Source organism: Centroberyx affinis, unplaced genomic scaffold (genome assembly GCF_046629955.1).
Source record: "Centroberyx affinis isolate AG114_WGS23_722 - 3 ecotype Tasmania unplaced genomic scaffold, CSIRO-AGI_Caff_v1 ptg004810l_1, whole genome shotgun sequence".
NCBI classification, from domain to species: Eukaryota; Metazoa; Chordata; class Actinopteri; order Beryciformes; family Berycidae; genus Centroberyx; species Centroberyx affinis.
The window spans coordinates 43,789-61,000 of record NW_027282340.1 but is presented as its reverse complement, the minus strand read 5'-3'; the positions used below and the strand labels follow the sequence as shown (position 1 = coordinate 61,000).

Below are 17,212 nucleotides of genomic sequence, written 5' to 3'. Positions count from 1 at the left end.
ACGCACTTACGATCAGGCATTACCCCCTCGACCATCATCTGCGGCTTTTGAAGCAGTGGGTCAAACAACGACGCTAACACTGGAGCTGTAAAATTAATAACGGGGTAAGTTGAAAGTAATTATCTGTCTCAGCTGTCGTGTGTCTTATTTCGCCTGGCGAATTCAACCCATTTTGTTATAACATTAACCTAGTGTGTTGACGTTACGGCTGTCAATAACGGTCAACTCGCAAGCAATGCTCAGCTAATGTTAGCTAACCTAGCTTCACTGTGGCTGCTGTCTGAACTCGGACTGTCTAATTAAATATAGCTTAGCTCACCAACATATTTCTGAGCTAGAAACGATAACTGTATAATGGATTTCATCACATTTTATCCTCTTCAGTTGGCTTATTTACAATACAGTAATGAACTGACCTAAACGGTCGTGGCGTGCTGGTTAGCCAACTGTGCTGTTGCTGTATGCTGAATGTTTTCACTGTATATCGATAGACATGTCTAACGTTATATAACGAATATAACTCCGCAAAGCTAATGTATGTGTTTCAATGAGCATGAATGTGCATCGCCGAAACTCCACTGTAAAGGCCAGATTACAAGTTTATTTGTTGCCGTGTACAGGGACTTGCTGTGATTTGTAACGCTGCAGTGTGCCGTATTGTCTGTCCGCAGGGCTCCCGTTTAAAGCGCCGCAGCAAGTTGACCAGCCAGCGCAGTGTGATCGCTTGCTTCACTCTCTGGAACAGCTTTCTGTTTCGGGGAAGTGCAATTTGAGATCATCCCAAAACCACTGCCGCCGCCGCCGCAAATCCTCAAAATCACCCCAAATCGAAGCAAAATGGTGCAAAATAAAATCACCGAAGTCACTGGATTCCATCGCTCTTTCAAGGTGAGTGTGGTGGGGAAATGCTGTGCTGCCTGGCCTGCGTGCCTTTTGGGGAGATCTATAATCTGAGGGCATTTGTCAGAAGTAAGACACGACTGCATCTTGCTATATATAAACACATCTGTCGGTCTCCCACACCTTGCGGGTGGTAAACGCACACTCTCGCCTAGTGTTGACACGTGTGGCTGTAGCTAATGAATGTCTGGGCTGAGGACTGGGTCAGCTAAATCCTTAACTGTGCAGCACATGGGGTTTGGAATGGGGGAAGGGGGGGATTGTCTGGTTTGCTGTAGAGGGTGATGTACAATTATTAACATGAATTATGTTAGGGTGAACATTTGTATAAGTGGCTATAGTCTTTTGATAACATGGTGGCTGCGAATAACCTTTTCATGGTTGTTTTGGAAGATTCTGACATATATGGCTGTTTTGTTGCTGTCTACCTTAACATGGTTTATGGTTGAAGGAAGGCAGATTAGAGAGGGTCTTATCAGTTATGACTAACACTGGATGCACTCAACAAAATAATAAATTGATAAAACTGCAAACTTTTAACCAACTAATTTGTTATGACCTTCCAGGGCCAAAATCCCTTTGAGTCAGAGGACTTCACTAAAAATGGATCCCATCTTCTTGATTCGACATTTAATTTTGATTCCTCCCCAAGACATGGTGAGTGTTTTTACATATATTGTTTTGAAAACAGTAACTTTCTTATCTGGGAGTTTCTCCAAGGCAAAGTGTAAAACCTTGGTTGCACCAAAATTGACCTAGTTCATTCATTGAGACATGCTCTTTATTACCTTCTGCAAACAATTAGGCAGTAATTTATGGGGCAACCAAAGTAGCAATTTAGGGTTGTATTTAGGACAATTGGCAATGCATGACGACAAGGCATTGACTGGTTCTCCCTTTTAGTATTTTCTATGGTTCTATTTGTGTTATGTTCACTAGAAATGCAAAAAATAGAGCATGCAGGTATTTCTACTCTTGATCTCAATAGTGTACTCCTTCTCTGTCTTTGGTAGACATGCCCTCCAGTCAGCCTATTGACATCCCTGACGCCAAGAAGAGAAACAAGAAGAAAAAGCGTTGCCGGGCAACTGACAGTTTCTCTGGACGGTTCGAGGGTAAGCAGTTTTCTTACAATGTCAGGATGTTGGTTTTACAAGAAATTCTTTATAGACTATCATCTGCCAGCAAATATTAAGATTCTGCTCCTTAATAAAATTGAATGGTTTGTTTTATAAAATATTCCTAAGTTGTTAAACCTTCTGCCACAGATGTCTACAGACTGCAAGAAGAGGTACTAGGAGAGGGTGCTTATGCCAAGGTGCAAACCTGCATCAACCTCATCACCAATAAAGAATATGCTGTCAAGGTAAAACAGTCTCTCACGTTTAATCTTCTTGAATGGCTGTGCTACTACTTGAAAGCATTAGCATAATGCATTTTAAAAGCCCTTCCTGTGTCGTTTGAGACTTCTTGGTGATTGCAAGTCATTGCTCCTCTGCCTGTCGAGGGTCTGTGAATGTAATCACATAACACTTGCCTGCTGCCTGTGTCGGGTACCCTGGCTAGTGATCGATATGGAGATGTTACATTTCAAAGGACTACGCTTGGTTATTTCATCATTAACTTGGAGGTGTGAATTGCGTAAGGAAGTGCCTTTTGTACATGGAATGCGAAAGGGTCCCTGTTCCATTTCATGTTTTTGAATAGTGAAAGAAAAAAAAACTAGGCTATATGATTTGTGTCAGTGTTCTTGTTGGCTTCCTTTCACTGCTAGTTCTTTTGTAATCTTGTTCAGGATGGTTGTGTTCCCAGGGCAAAATATCAATTTTTTTCCCCCCTCAGTTCAGCTCTCTAAAGCGGATGTCTGCTGGGTCCCTCCTGTGTTGCGCTGCTGCTGCGTTCTAGTTTTTGAGTGTGCAACACTAGCTGCTGCTAGCACAGACACTCCCCCCACCCCCACCCCCCTCACTGTTTTCTTGCTCAGTCAGCCTATCAAAGCGCTCAGAAGACTATATCCACCCCTTCTCTTTGCTCCCATTGGCTACAGGGGACCCTAGTGGCGGGAACATTGTGTACTGGAAGCCGTGCCAAAACAAAACCCACATTCAGAGAAAGGAGGGGGCTAGGGTTGTGACCCAGGGTGTTTACACTGCTTTGTTCTCTTCCTCGCTCAGTACAGTCTTCCTTTTTCTTGTTTTTTTTTTTTTTCTTTCCAAATGAGGCGTGTACTGGCAAATAGATGTTGAGCTCCTGGGGACTTCCTTTTTGCTATGTGTTTTTATTTCTCTGTTAGTCTTGAGGAAATAAAGAGTTGTGAAATATAGATATTTTTTAACCATTTAATTGTTTTGCAGAAGTGTAGAAAGAGGTGGAGTTGAAATTCTTCTTTTCTTGTTTTTATGGATTCTTGGCACTTGACCCACTAGCCCTATAGGGGCTTTGAAAACAAACACTGAATTGTTTGTACTTCTATTATATTAAGTTTTCTATATTATGAGGCTGTACTGCTGTTCACTTCTGTTCAAGTTTTTAAAAGGAGTGTTGACAGTCAAATGGCTGTCCCCTATAGGGCAAGAGTCCATACTATGCCATAAATATTTAAATGGAATTGGAGCACAGATTCTCTCAAGTGAACATGCTACACCAGTATTGTTTACCCAGGGATGGTTTGGCTGATCCCTTGGGGCTGGGCAGTGTGGGAGGAGGCGAGAGGGTAGGCAGTTACTGGAGGTCAGTGGGATCTAGGAGGGGGCTCAGACTCCTGCCAGATGTCCTCCTCCCTCCCCCTCCCAGACTCAGGCGAGTAGGAGGTGTCGGCTCCTTGCATTGCAGTTGCAACAAAAGCCATAGAGCAGCGAGGAGCCAGCAGAGGGCTGTGCTATACATGCCCGTCTGAGGCTCTGCTTCTCTACCAAATGCCCCTCCTTAAGGCGTTATTTCACAAGCCTGGATTGATTTACAAACCCGCAGTGTGACTCATTGGGGCCTCTTCCAAAGCCAGGCTGTTGTGAATCTGATTTATCCTCCTTCTTGAGGTGCATGTGACTCGGCTACACAACAGTAAAACCCTCACTGTCCACCACAGGGGCCAAAGGACTCAGATCAACTTTGTCTCAGATAACTGCCTGCCCAACTATCACTTTGATAATGCATGTGTCAGCTATCTTTTTTTTTTTTTTTTATCTGAGCATGTTATCAGGGTGGTTGGTTTGTGTTGTGATCAGGAGAAAGTGGGCTGATTGGGGGCTGTTTGTGCTGCTGACTCAGATTGGAACAGTGCAGAGGCTTTGGGCTACACACAGGCCTCTTGTCTGTGCATTAATCCTAGACACACACTGCAACTCTGGCCCCACTGGGTTTCAATAGCAGCTGTAATCCAGCTACCAGGAAGAGAAACATACACACCCTCCCAAGCAGACAATGACCGGGGCTGGAAAATTCAGGCCTTTTGCTTTGGTGTCAGCAGTCTGTCTTTCTGTGTCTCTTGGCAGTGCAGCATGCAGCCTGCCGTGGCCCCACAGTGGTTTAGTTCCAGGCAGCACCGGGCTATATTTAGGGAGCATTTTGTTGTTGTTATCATAAACAGTTTTGGATCTGCTCTTGGGATGTTGCAAAGGAACACTTTGGCTCCTTAAGAACACTTAAGATTGAAATATGGGTTACACATGATTGCTATATATAGAGGTGCTGTGCCTTCCTTCGTTCTCGCTCTGTTCTGTTGCTGGTTTGGCAGGCGGTGTCAAAAGTAGGTTAAACCATCTTAGCAACTGTGTCAAAGGGTGGGAGGGTGAGTGGAAAAATGCAGGTCTGGTCTGGAAGCAAACCAGTTGATGGGTGCCATATATGGATCATATATAATATGCTCTATACCGTCTGGCTTATAATAAACACCACCATGGGTGGGGCTGCATGTTGCAGTGTGTGGGACAGCCTGCTCCCTGTATTAACTCTCCCAGCCGGGCTCACTTTTCTTTCCCCAGCCATTGGGACACTTTCTGTATCCTCTCCCCATCCTACTGCTGTGGTATAAATGAAAGTCACAGGGACCTTTTTAGTATTTTTAGATCATTTGTGGCTGAACCAGAGTGTTGTTCTGTTTCAGATCATTGAGAAGAGACCAGGTCACAGCCGCAGTCGTGTCTTCCGTGAGGTTGAGATGCTCTACCAGTGCCAGGGCCACAGGTAACATGCCGCTGTCACCACCAACTAAACATTATGCCACCTGATGAATGTATGCAGACAGTGAGACTTAATTAGTGCTATAGCTTATTCTATTACACATTCATGTGACTCCAGGCGTGTGATGCCCCTTAGCCATTTTACTCCATGATTCAATGCAGAAATCTGTCAGAGGAAGTTTTCAGCCAATTGGGACTCGGTGCCACACAATTACCGTAGGCTGATGGTGTTTTCTTTTCTAAAGGAACATCCTGGAGCTGGTCGAGTTTTTTGAAGAGGAGGACAAATTCTACCTGGTGTTTGAAAAGCTGAGAGGAGGTTAGTGAATATAACTGCTGCAGGAAGCCTATATCAGATGTCTTTGTGTTTAAATGTTGCTGTAATGCCTCTATTTGCACACCCAGTCTCCAGGACAGTCTACAGCTAATTGTGGGGGGGAACTTCCCTTCTCTACCTTTTTGTGTGTGGATGGACCTTAATTTTCTTCCTCCTTTTTTTTTTTTTTTTTTTGTAGGGTCCGTCCTGGCTCACATTCACAAGAGACGGCACTTCAGTGAGCAGGAAGCCAGCGTTGTGGTGCAGGACATTGCCAGCGCTCTGGATTTCCTGCATAACAAAGGTAAGCCCACTCCTACAGTACAGCACCACTTTATTATCCCCAAGGATGGCAAGAAAACGCAACAAAGCCAAGGTTGGATGTGCACCGTCAGATGGGCCTTCTTACAGCAGTGAGGAATTAAACACCCTACTTTCTGCAAGCTACTGGAGCGTATTCACATCAGCTCATTTACCTTTGACACAGAGAGATGACTGAGCCGCAGTACTCCCACTTTGTCAGCAGTAGAACTACTTCTGAACTGCTGCTACTCCATATTTTTTTTTATTTCCTGACACCATGTGGGGTCTGGCTTCAGAGAATGACTGACTGAAAACTGAGAGCATGGGTCTTGTTGGTAAAATAACTTGCAAGCCAAAGGGCTCATGGGCTGATTCCACACCTTGATAGTTTGGCCAAATGTTGACCATTTGATCCCTCTGCAGTCCTTTGAAACTGCCCGTCATGGTGTCAAAGTGACAAACACATACACACACTTCCTGAGAAGTCTTAAATGTCTTCAGTTATATTATCTAAACTCAAGGCCTTAAAAGATCCTAAATAAAGTTAAATTAACACTATAAGTCTGAAATTGACTTTTAGAGTCTTATTAATCTTTCTTGAGGTTTCTTGGCATGCTTGTTTTCCAAAGATAGAAATCAGATAAGTCACACAGACCTTACTTTCACATTTATTGCAATTGTAAAACTGGGTTTTATATTTCGTTTTACTTGGCATTACAAAGGTCTTAATAACTTGAGGAAACATGTTGTCACCTGGCCAGACCTCACTGACAAAGTTGAATGACAGTCTTTTTTTTGTTTGTTTTTTCAGGAATGGCACATAGAGACCTGAAACCTGAAAACATCCTTTGCGAGAATGCAGATAAGGTGAGTTTACTACAGGGATGGTTGAGCCTGTTTAGTTCAAAGGGCAACTAATGTGGTGATACTGTGTGATAAGTTGCTCTAGGGTGGCAATATCAGGCTCTGTAGTGATAAATCAAGGTGGAAACCTTTGGCCCCAAAACTAAAAATTCCATAGCAACGAACACATGAACAGATTAAAACTGCCTGAGTGAATCTTTGACATGCATTCATAAATCATAACTCATTCTTTTGCAGATTTCCCCAGTCAAGATCTGTGACTTTGACCTGGGCAGTGGGATCAAACTGAACAGTGACAGTTCACCCATCTCCACCCCTGAGCTCCTCACTCCTGTAAGTCCAGCAGCCTGCTGTATTTGTCTCTTCCACCTTGACTATTTATTTCACCACATGTATAAATAGGAGAGGGGAGATGCTATGGAAGGGAAATGCATGCTGGCAGTAAGAGTGTATAAAGATAGCTATTCAAAAAGGTTAATCTCAGTCATACATCTCGGTCACATTGCCTGATACTGTGGTTTGTCTCATTGAGATGGTTAAGCAAGGTGTTCTCCCCTCTCTCCTCTAAAACAATGTCTTTATTAAGTCCAGCTGGCTGGTTGCCTATTGGGCAAATGTTAGTGGTGTTAGCCACAGGAAAGCCCTCTGATTGGGCGAAAGAATGTTCTGCTACCTGAGGTTAAGGATTATGAGTTCACTGTCAGACGGGTTGTTCTGAAGTGACGACACTTGACGCAGAGCCAGCGTACGTTACTGGCTCACTGCCCCTTACCTGGCAGCTCCTGCATTCCCTTATCATGCTGAGATATCGGCTGTGCTTAGGTAGATGTCTCTCAGTCTAATGTCCACATCCTGCTGCTTATCAGTTGCAAATACTGAGGCACATGAGTCGGGGGGGGGGTTATGATTGTTTAACTCCCCTGCTGTCGTCAGAACACAAAGCAAAACGTCGGAGCAGAGCCGAGAAAAGCAGAATGCCGGCAACTTTAAAGTGGAATGGTGGAAATATGAAGTGGCACGCTTCCTACTGTGTGAGAGTCAACACATATATCTGTCTATTGGTCATCCAGGGGGGGTGGATAGATGGACCAGAGCAGGTGACACAGATAGCTGTTCAGGCTGCAGGAATGTGGGGGTGGGTGGGGAGTTTCTACACTGGTAACCTGATCTTTCTTTAGCCGAGCTGATGGATGGACAGCCCATCCCTGGACTGCTTGGAGGGGGGTAAATAGTTCTGGGGCCAGGGGGTCTCACGTGTTTAGTCTACACTGACTTCGGGGGTGGGAGCTGGTTGATTCTTGAGGGGGGAGCGGGGTTTCCCCATTTGTCTGGTCACGGTTTTTGTTTTTTTAAATGGCTGCCTCACTCTGCCACTTATCTCCAAGCCTTTTTTGTTCTGAGGGGAGTCTTGGTATTTTGTATTTGACACACGACTTGATCTGAGCTAACAATTTCAGTGGAAGAAATGTTGTTGCTCGAGGACAGGACATGATGTGATACCCTTGAAATGCAATAAGGCTGGAGGGAACACATTGTGAAGTTAAACAAGGCCATGTCCTGTGGTATGAGGAAGTGGAGGAAAGCGAGGCCTCTTTACTTGGAACAGCACTAGAACCAAACCAAAACACACTCTTGCTGATTTCCCTCTTTCTGTGGCATGAAACCCAGAGAGAGAGAGAGAGAGAGAGAGAGAGTGGGAAAAAAACAAGCCACCCACCCTCTTTCTGCCTATAGTTGTCTCCACCACTGGCCCTGACCACACTTGTGCAGGTCTGCATTTTCTTTGTATTCTCCCTACAAAGGCTGTGCATAAAGCTTGTTCTAGAAATTTAGTCTTTTCCCCTGTACCTAGCAACTGAGCTGTGATTGGCTAGACCAGCAGGAGGGGGGAGAAGGGGGAGGGGCTCATGCCCAGTCTGCTCATGCGCCCTGGCTTGTTTTCTTTGCCTTGATCACAGGAACAGTCTTATCTGATTTTCATCTCGCTCTTGCACTCTCTCCCTCCCCCCCTTTACCCACATTCCTACAGTTGCTGTTGCTCAATATAGTGTGTTATTGCACATATTTGTGCAATGTTTGCACTCATGTTCCTGATCCAACTGAATTTATTTCATGCAGTTTGTCCCAGGGCTGTTCAGAAGAGGTCTTGTACAAGTTGGCTGTGCATGTGCTCTCTAGCATAAAAACTAGAAGGACGGGGAGTGTAGGAGGAGAGGAGGGGGACCTTTCTAGGAAAAGGCTAATTCCAGTCTGCTGAGAACTCTGTGCAAGTGGCTGCCTGTCTGTTCAGCACGAAATCAATCTGGCTGTAGAAATGTATATGCTCATGTGCGGCAGTAGGAGACTGCATAGAACCGCAACATGGAAATGTACACACAGACCGCTGTGACAGTAAGGCTGCCAAGAGAGAATTCAAAGGAACTGTGACTGTTGGGTTTTCTTGGCACAGATTCAGGTGCAGCTGCATGCCTGACAACAGAGCAGCACCTCTTCCTGTAAGCCTCTTCAAATAATCTTTTAGTTCACCAGCAGCAGAGGTGTGTGTATGTGTCGTCAGGGGCGTCACCTGACCGTATGGTCTGACGAGTCACATGGTTTCAGGAAAGCCCCAGGTTGTGATGCCAACAAATCCTCTGGTAACATCAGCTGATTAGCAGCTATCTGCAGCGCACAGAAGAGTTTGAAAAGGCTGAGACTGATGCAAGCTCACAGAAGAGTTGCAATGGCAGCACCAGTGTATATGTGAATATGGGTGTAGATTTGAGACTGTGGTTGGAGTCTAAGAGTCATAAGTTGTCTCCTTTCACTGCACCCCTTCAGCTCTTATCAGTGGTCATAGCAGGCAGTCATAGCCTGGCTATCTCTAACCTGACTTGTCTTTGATTGGCAATGTTTTCGGGTGGCCTTGAAACAAGAGTAGCCAAGATAGCTGTGTTCTTGATAGCACAATCGCTATCACATTGCCTTTCAATTCCAGGGCACCTTGGTAGTCAAAAAATATCCTCTGTGCCTGTGGTGTTGGTGGCAATAGTAATGTTGTTTTTCTGTGGCAGCTGAATTTGACCTGGATCCTGGGGGGTTGTCTGTGGAGGCAGTCATCCCAGTCGTGATGGTGTTGGTGGTGGAGATGTGGGGGTTGGGGTTCTCACTCTCCGACAGAAGAGGCTTTGTCTGAGACGAGATTCCTGCACTGCAAAATTTCATTACATAAGGGTGCAGCAGGGTGGAGGAGGAGTCTGGAGACAGCTGGGATACGGCACTGGGGCACAATAGATGGCTGCTCAATGTAAACACACTCAGCCACAGATGGAAGGAAGGATATAGGCCCTAGGACCATGCTTTCTGGCTTTAAATTAGTAGGCCCCAATACTGCAGGACTCAAACTGTGGCAAGGTTAGAGGAAAGTGCGATGAAGCAGGCCTGGACGGGAAGAATGCAGCAAAAATCATAGGGTGCCCAGAGACCTTTAACATAAACTGATCCAGTAAAGGAGGGATTAACAAGGCATTCTCAGGACCTTGATGACCTTTTACTTGTGGTGGTCCCCGTTTAGGGTCAAAATAGACAGATTGTGTACATTTCAAAGAATCAAAAGACTTGCTATAAAGCAGGGATGTTGGGTTTTCAAGCACTGAAATAGAATCCTTTTAAGATTTCCATCTAGGAATATAGCATGCAAAGTTCTTGTTAAAGCTCGAAGTAAGGAAGCAGCAATGGAATGTCTTTGTCCACATGTCCTGCTGAACTAGCGACCCGCTCCCCCTTCTCTGTTCTTTAAGTATTAAAACGGCATTTGGTGTTTGTGGTTGCAAGTTATGTAACATGCGGGGGCTCAGCCCAGTCTTTGGCAGTGCAGGACAGCCAATCCTCTTTTCCCCTGCTCAGTGTTTGGCCTAGTTTCTTTCTTAGCTACATAACAAGGTACCGTCAGAGCTGAGCCTGCCCTTGCTCTCAGCCCATTCTGCCTGGCGTGTGTACAGCTAAATGGTCAAAGCAGTGACTCACCACTGCTGCCTACCCGCACTAAACTGCCTATAGCCTAGCCCTCCCTTCCCCTACCCTGGATGGGTAACTGCACACGATGTTCCTACTTAGGCGTCCTTATATTTTCCACTGTGGGAAGAGATGTTGAGAAAAGCAGCATGGCCCTTTTATAAATGGCTCCATCACTGTGGATAATCCGTCCCTCCCTGTCCTGGGCTCTGAATTGAGCTGATTGACCTGCTGACTCTAGCTGTCTACCATGTGACCGTCACACAGGCAGCCCCCCCCCCCCCCCCCAGAATAGGCCCCAGGCTGTGCTTCTGTATAGGAGCACGAGGCATCAGCTGAACTGAGGAATGCAGGCAGCTGGGAGGAGAATAAAAGTGTGCTTAGGGACATAAAGCTGACAGTGCCCGCTTGTGTTCACTTTCCCGTCATCCCTTTTCTGTCATTCTCCTATAGTAACTCCACAACAACATATCTGTTTACAAAACACCAGCCTGGGCCAGGCGTCAGTTGTTTATGACTGTTTTTGTTGTCCCTGGGGCTAACAAACTTGTCTCTTTCCTCCACCTTTCTGTCACAGTGTGGCTCTGCAGAATACATGGCACCTGAGGTGGTTGAGGCCTTTAGTGAGGAGGCCACAATTTATGACAAGCGCTGTGACCTGTGGAGCCTTGGAGTCATCCTCTACATCATGCTGAGCGGCTACCCACCCTTCGTAGGCCGCTGTGGAGGCGGCTGTGGCTGGGAATTAGGAGAGCCCTGCCACACATGCCAGGTAAGAGTGTGGCACACTTGCATTCAGCCCTTCCCTCCCCACCTTGCCACCCTTCCTTCTCAGTTTCCTTTACCCCTCCTTTTGTTGTTGGTGTGTGCACCTGAGACAACATCCTGCTGTTTAAGATATAGTATTGCCTTGCTTGCACGTTTTTGTTATGTAGGACACCCATGACTTGCACAGGACAATGGTGAAACTCAAACCCTGTGTCTTCCCAGGTCTGTGATGGTAAACATGCTGTTTTCTGTTTCCAGAACACTTTGTTTGAGAGTATCCAGGAAGGAAAATATGAGTTTCCTGAGAAAGACTGGGCTCACATCTCCTCAAGTGCCAAAGACCTAATATCCAAACTTCTGGTTCGGGACGCCAAAAACCGCCTGAGTGCCAGCCAGGTGCTGCGGCACCCCTGGGTGCAGGGGGTAAGTCTACACCCACCAAGCCCCTTTGGCATATCTTTGACACACTTTCTTTGTGTTTGTTTATGGAAGGGGTAGCTTTTCTGGCAAGCCACCTGTCTAAACATGTCTCTTTCTGTTCGTTCAGGGTGCCTATGACACTTTGCCAACATCCATCTTGCATCAAAGGTAAGAGCCTGTTCTGTGGAGATGTAGCTAAAGAAGGCTGTCATCCTTTGGACACTTTACTCTTAAATGTTTGCATTTTAGAAAGTCTGTGCAAATAGTTTATTGCCCTTATGACACGGTTTGACAGTTTGTGTCTTTGGTCTTGTCCCATCAGGACCAGCAGTGCCAGGGATCTGACATTCTTTGCTGGCAAGGCCATGGCTGTGAACCGGCAGCTGGCTGAGCAGGATGGAATGGAAGAACAGCAGCAGCAGGAGGCCCCGCTGGTCATCACTGCCAGCGGCTCTTCTATGCACCTCTCCCCTCCTTCCAACTCCAAGCTGGCCAGGCGCAGGCAGCGAAGCAGCCAACCTAAGGGAGGGCCCGTCTCCGCTGCAGAGCTCCGCCAGCTCCTGGCCCCCCTCGTCATTGTGGGAGACTGTGCCTGAACTAACTGAACCCTGACCTCTGACCTTCTGTTCTGACTCGGATCTAGATCTAAAGACGGCCCTCATACCCTCGCTCCCCAGTTCTGGCCCCTCTCTCTGACTCTAGCTGGCCTTGGTTCCTCAGCCATTCAGGCTTTTTCGCCTCGCTGTAAAGGGAGACTGCTGCTTGCAGCCCTTCCACTAAATGCCTTCTGCCCCTCTGCAGCACTTCTAAAGCACATCAGCCCAGGGCCTGCATATAGCAAACACATGCGTATATGCACGTCCAGGTTGGGGGGGAGGGCCAGTTAATGATCTGGGGTTAACGGGGGAGGAGGTGTTTTCTTTGAGTTATGTTATCTTTTCATACAACTCAATTCAGAAGAAATCAGAACACTTGTCTTCGAAACCAAGCTCAGACACCAAAGGACAACCTGTTGTGCTGCTTCCACATGTTACAACTGGATCCACTGTGAATTAAGTTATCTGGAATGTTCTCTTTGCCTGTATGTATGCGCATGAATGGCCCATCTGCAGATACGTACAAGCTTATGCAATATGCCAAGATGAAGGCTGTTCTGTTTAGAAGGGATTCAGTTTATGGGGTTGGAAGGGCTGTAAGCCAATGCTGTCCGTGCCTGGAGCGGTCCATTGTGTGGCTGGGGATTCTCAAAGCATTCAGATTTTTTTCTTTATCTCCATTTAAGATAAATTCCTCACAACTGAGCCTCTTCTGTAAATGGTTTTAGATGAAACCCACATTCTCCTAGCTTGGTGGCTGTGCACTTAATGCTTCTAGAGCCAGAGAATGTCTGTAAGCAGCTAGCCCCCCAACCTACTGCTGCACCAACTAGTGCAGTTTCTTTAGAATATGAATCTATGCCAAATTACCAGTGGCCACACTGTTCAATGTTTATATATATATTAGCCCATCACCCTTATGGAATTTCTTCAATGCTTAAAGGGTTGGAATTAAACTATTTTCCCTGGGTTTTGATGCATGGCCGTAACAAAAACAAGAGTCCCCATGTGAGCCCTGAAGTATGACATGACTACACATGGTATCTTGGCACAGGCAAATGATATGATAAATGGTTGGGTAAGTGAAATTGGGATGGTGTTAGTCTTTGTGATGAGAATTTGTGACATGTTTGTTTGCCACAACTTTTTTTTTTTCCTCCCCATCAACAGACCAGTGTATGCATTAGATTTAAGCTTAAATGTTTTGGCGGTAAAGGTTAGAACCCCAATAACAAGCAGGGGTTGGAAAAGCCCATTTTTGGCCAATGTGACCTGAGTGTCATCTGTTCATAGAGTATGATTAATCAAACTATCACCTATACTACAAGGGTTCACTATTGTCCTTTTTGATGTGACGCACCCCATGCAGAATACTGTTTTAATGATATTCTATGTCATGGACAGACAATTCCTGTGCAAATTATCATTAAACATAATAGGCAGACAAGCTTCTGGAAAAAAAGAAAAAATCTAAAAAAAGGAAAAACATTCCAGGAAAATCAAAAACGACAAAAAAAGTCTTCCAAGGACGTGTAGCTGTATTAAGTTTACTTTTATTTTCATGTTTGTTGAAAACTCCATGTCAATGTGCCACACTGATTTTTTTTTTTTTTTTTTTTTTGTATGGCTGTTAATAAGCTTTTATTTTCTATGGTGATTCTCATGCAGGTGCTGTTCAGTTCAGGTGGAACACCAGATGTTTTCCTCTTTAAGATTCATTCTTTTTTTATATGTTTTGTGTTTTTGAAAGTTCAGAGTATGTGTTGTATGAGGTGAGATGGAAAGAGAAAGGTTTTTAGTTCATCTGGAGCGTTCATGCCCAGGGAAGGCTTTCGTTTTAATTTTTTTTTCTTTTTTTGTATGTGTAAAGAGTTGGCAATAATCATTTTGATCAGAATAAGTTAGAGCTCATTCTGAAGTTGACAGGTAACAGAAGGGTGATAAGGTCTCACAACACTGTAGCCATTCACCAAAGAGGGTCAAAGTCATGACATTGAGCGAGTGAGCATGAGGCGTTATCCATCACCTAGCAGTAAGAAGTGGGGAACTTCTGATTGTCCATGTCCTGTTGCCGGCACTGCAGTGACGGTACTCTGGAAAATGGCTCCCTTGGTGTCAAAGGGCCCATTATGCTGATAATAGGACACTGATTGTAATAGTTCTAAAAAAACCTTTCTACAGATGCATCGTTATGGGGTTTTATGTCTTATAATAAGACTTACTTGAATTTGTGTATGCAGCTGTTTCTTCTCCATTTGGGAAACTACTTTGCTATCAGTAATCTAAACAAAGCGTTAAGCTGATGATTAAGGCAATCTTGGGGTTTTGAAAATACCTATTCAATTCAGTATTTCTGCCTTTTTCTCCCTCTTGAGCATCAGACAAGTTTTGTCCCTACATTTTGTTAGGGTTGGGATTCTCAGAAATGCACAGACTTCGGCCATACTCTATATGATATCCTTTAAGGTATAGGAGTTTCCTGGTCATGACCATTTCTACTTTTGTCAAATGCAGTAATTTTGGACTGCCTTTTATTGGGAAAGGGGATAAAATGATATCCTAAGCCTCTCAATTTTTATATTGTAAGTCATTTTGAAGTAAAGAAGTGTTAAAATCATTCAAATGGACAGTCCAGCAACCGCCCCACAATTTGAATGTAGCCCACAGGCAAAGCATTTATGATCCAGCAACATCGATCAAATGTTTTATAAATAGTTCAGTTCATGGACATGGTGTGGGGTTATGTAGATTCTTTCTGTCTACGTTGATACAATCCTCAAGCCATGAGGCCTTTTTTTGAGAGTTGACACTTGATTTTTAACACTGTCTGAATCCACCCCGAGCCCATTCTGTTCAAATTTGAAATAAATACATCCTTCTAATACAAAAACATTTTGATTTAAAATAAGCACTTTACTGTACCACGTGAATGATTGCAGTTCACTCAAGGCAACATTTATGACAGTTGCTACAGAATTTTGTATTGTTTTTCTAAAAAAATAATGCAATAAAAATGCTTTGAACCATACATTCTTCTGTTTAATCTGTGTTTTATGAGTTTTGCTTCTCCTGAGTTCCTTAGAGCCAGAGGGGATAAGTGAATGATACTGTCCTTTTCCCAGCATGTGCTCACTCCTGTATCGCTGGTTTCATATTAACTGACTTGTCTTATCTTTTGACCAAGGCTGAGGCCATTTGATGATTTCACTCCGTTCCGTTAATCCCTTTTTTTTTTTTTTTATCAGCAACACTGATACCTGAGCTGACTATGGCACATGTGTCCTTGGCTGTTGGTAAACATGAGCTCAGCCGCCTCGTCACACCCGGCGACATGTGAGCACGGTTTCACCTTGAGTTAGACTGCGAGGCCCTCTGCGGAGCAGACAGGCCCCTTCTCACAAGACTGATGCAACCTGCTGTAAGAGGCGCCTCCTGGGTGCAGCCGCACCGCACCGCGCGCTCTCCCCGGAGATACATAATGACTTCTGCTGCACACTCTAGGATGTGCGCTCACACTGAGTGCCACCAATGATGTCATTTCACCGCTATTCTTAGGAGGTCAGTCAGGATTTACCATTATTGCACTGCGTTGCATCTAGAGGTGGCCACATGCTGTAATTAAAATTAACTGGGTGGACAGAAATACTGTTAGAGGTATTACTGGTGCTCTTAAATTCATAAGTGGCAACTGGATATGGCAAGGTGTGGTACTTGTTCGATAGTTTATATAATAGTTTTTATCTTTATAATGCAGAGCAAAGATCAAGCAAAAAAAAAAAAAATACTTGGAGGCTACAGTAGGCATATATATATATATATATATATATATATATATATGCAATTACTGTACATCGGAGAGGCAAATAGTCAGACTAATTTATCACATTGATCAAATAACAATATCTTGTCAGTCATGAGTCATTCCTCCACTTTGTCCCAGGAGGTTTAATTGATAAAAGTGTGTCTGGAAGCGGCCAAATGATGTTAGACGCAGGGATTTTGCCACACTGTAGGGTTTAGTGAATGGACGCCCCTGCTTTAGTTTGCTGTTACTGCACTGAACATAGAAAATAAAGTACAAGGTTCTCAACAAAGCAACAAAAGAAAAAAAGAAAAACCCTGCATATTGCATAACACTCCTATCTGAGTATTACACAAACGTCATAAGGCAGGAGGAAATTAAATGATGCAACAGCAGTGTGTTTGCTGTACTGGGGCCCGCCTCTGGGAACATGTGTGAGCACCGATGGACTGACTACATGAGGGTTAGTCTCCCCCTACTGGACGGGTTGTCCCGCCTCTGGGAACTATATGGAGTCACACTGCAAGGATTTGAATGCAGAGCTTCCTCTTTGTGTCTGGTTGTAATAAACTTTATCATAGAGGCAGATGGTATCCTTAGTCAAACAATTTACTTAGAGAAAGAGTTGTTTTTTGTTTGATTAGATTATGTTAGCAAAGAGGGAGGAACAAATCAGCCATGCTTGAGCCTCAAGTCATGGGATCTCATGAGGTTTCAGGTCATGAGACTCAAGTCTCAAGTCTCAGAAGGGTCAAGCAAATTCTGTTGCTGCACTGTTTGCACTGAGACAGTATTTAGAAAATATTCATCTTTTCTGATTAAGTGGTCTAAGACATATTCAATTCAATTCAGAATGAAATTCCACTTTGCTAACCTGGATAGTGACAAATTCACACTTCTCATTTCTGATACATTTTCTGTGGAGCTGTACAGTGGTGTGACAGATTGGGAGCCGGCATAAACTTCACTCTATTGTTTCTGCTATGGGAGACAGTCGTGAATGTGCACCAACACAAACCAAACTGTCATAGAAATGACCTAACTGGGTGTAGAAATTACATTTAAACGCTGA

The 17,212-nt window shown here is 44.5% G+C and overlaps 1 protein-coding gene across 1 annotated transcript; it reads left to right on the top strand.

Annotated features, from left to right (window-relative positions):
* Positions 1 to 15,366, top strand: mknk2b (MAPK interacting serine/threonine kinase 2b). Its single transcript, XM_071545217.1, has 14 exons — positions 1 to 104; positions 672 to 888; positions 1,467 to 1,557; positions 1,914 to 2,015; positions 2,169 to 2,266; positions 5,003 to 5,082; positions 5,324 to 5,397; positions 5,594 to 5,698; positions 6,509 to 6,564; positions 6,799 to 6,894; positions 11,132 to 11,326; positions 11,581 to 11,745; positions 11,870 to 11,910; positions 12,065 to 15,366. Exons 2-14 carry the CDS (start codon positions 838 to 840, stop codon positions 12,336 to 12,338), a joined length of 1,428 nt encoding a protein of 475 aa, XP_071401318.1. The 5' UTR covers positions 1 to 104; positions 672 to 837; the 3' UTR covers positions 12,339 to 15,366.
* The last annotated feature ends 1,846 nt before the right edge of the window (positions 15,367 to 17,212 follow it).

Coding starts and splice junctions, on each gene's coding strand:
- mknk2b (XM_071545217.1), top strand. CDS start 838: ATGGTGCAAAATAAAATCACCGAAGTCACTGGATTCCATCGCTCTTTC. Junction 2,267..5,002: donor ATAAAGAATATGCTGTCAAG/GTAAAACAGTCT, acceptor GTTCTGTTTCAG/ATCATTGAGAAGAGACCAGG. Junction 6,895..11,131: donor CCCCTGAGCTCCTCACTCCT/GTAAGTCCAGCA, acceptor TTTCTGTCACAG/TGTGGCTCTGCAGAATACAT.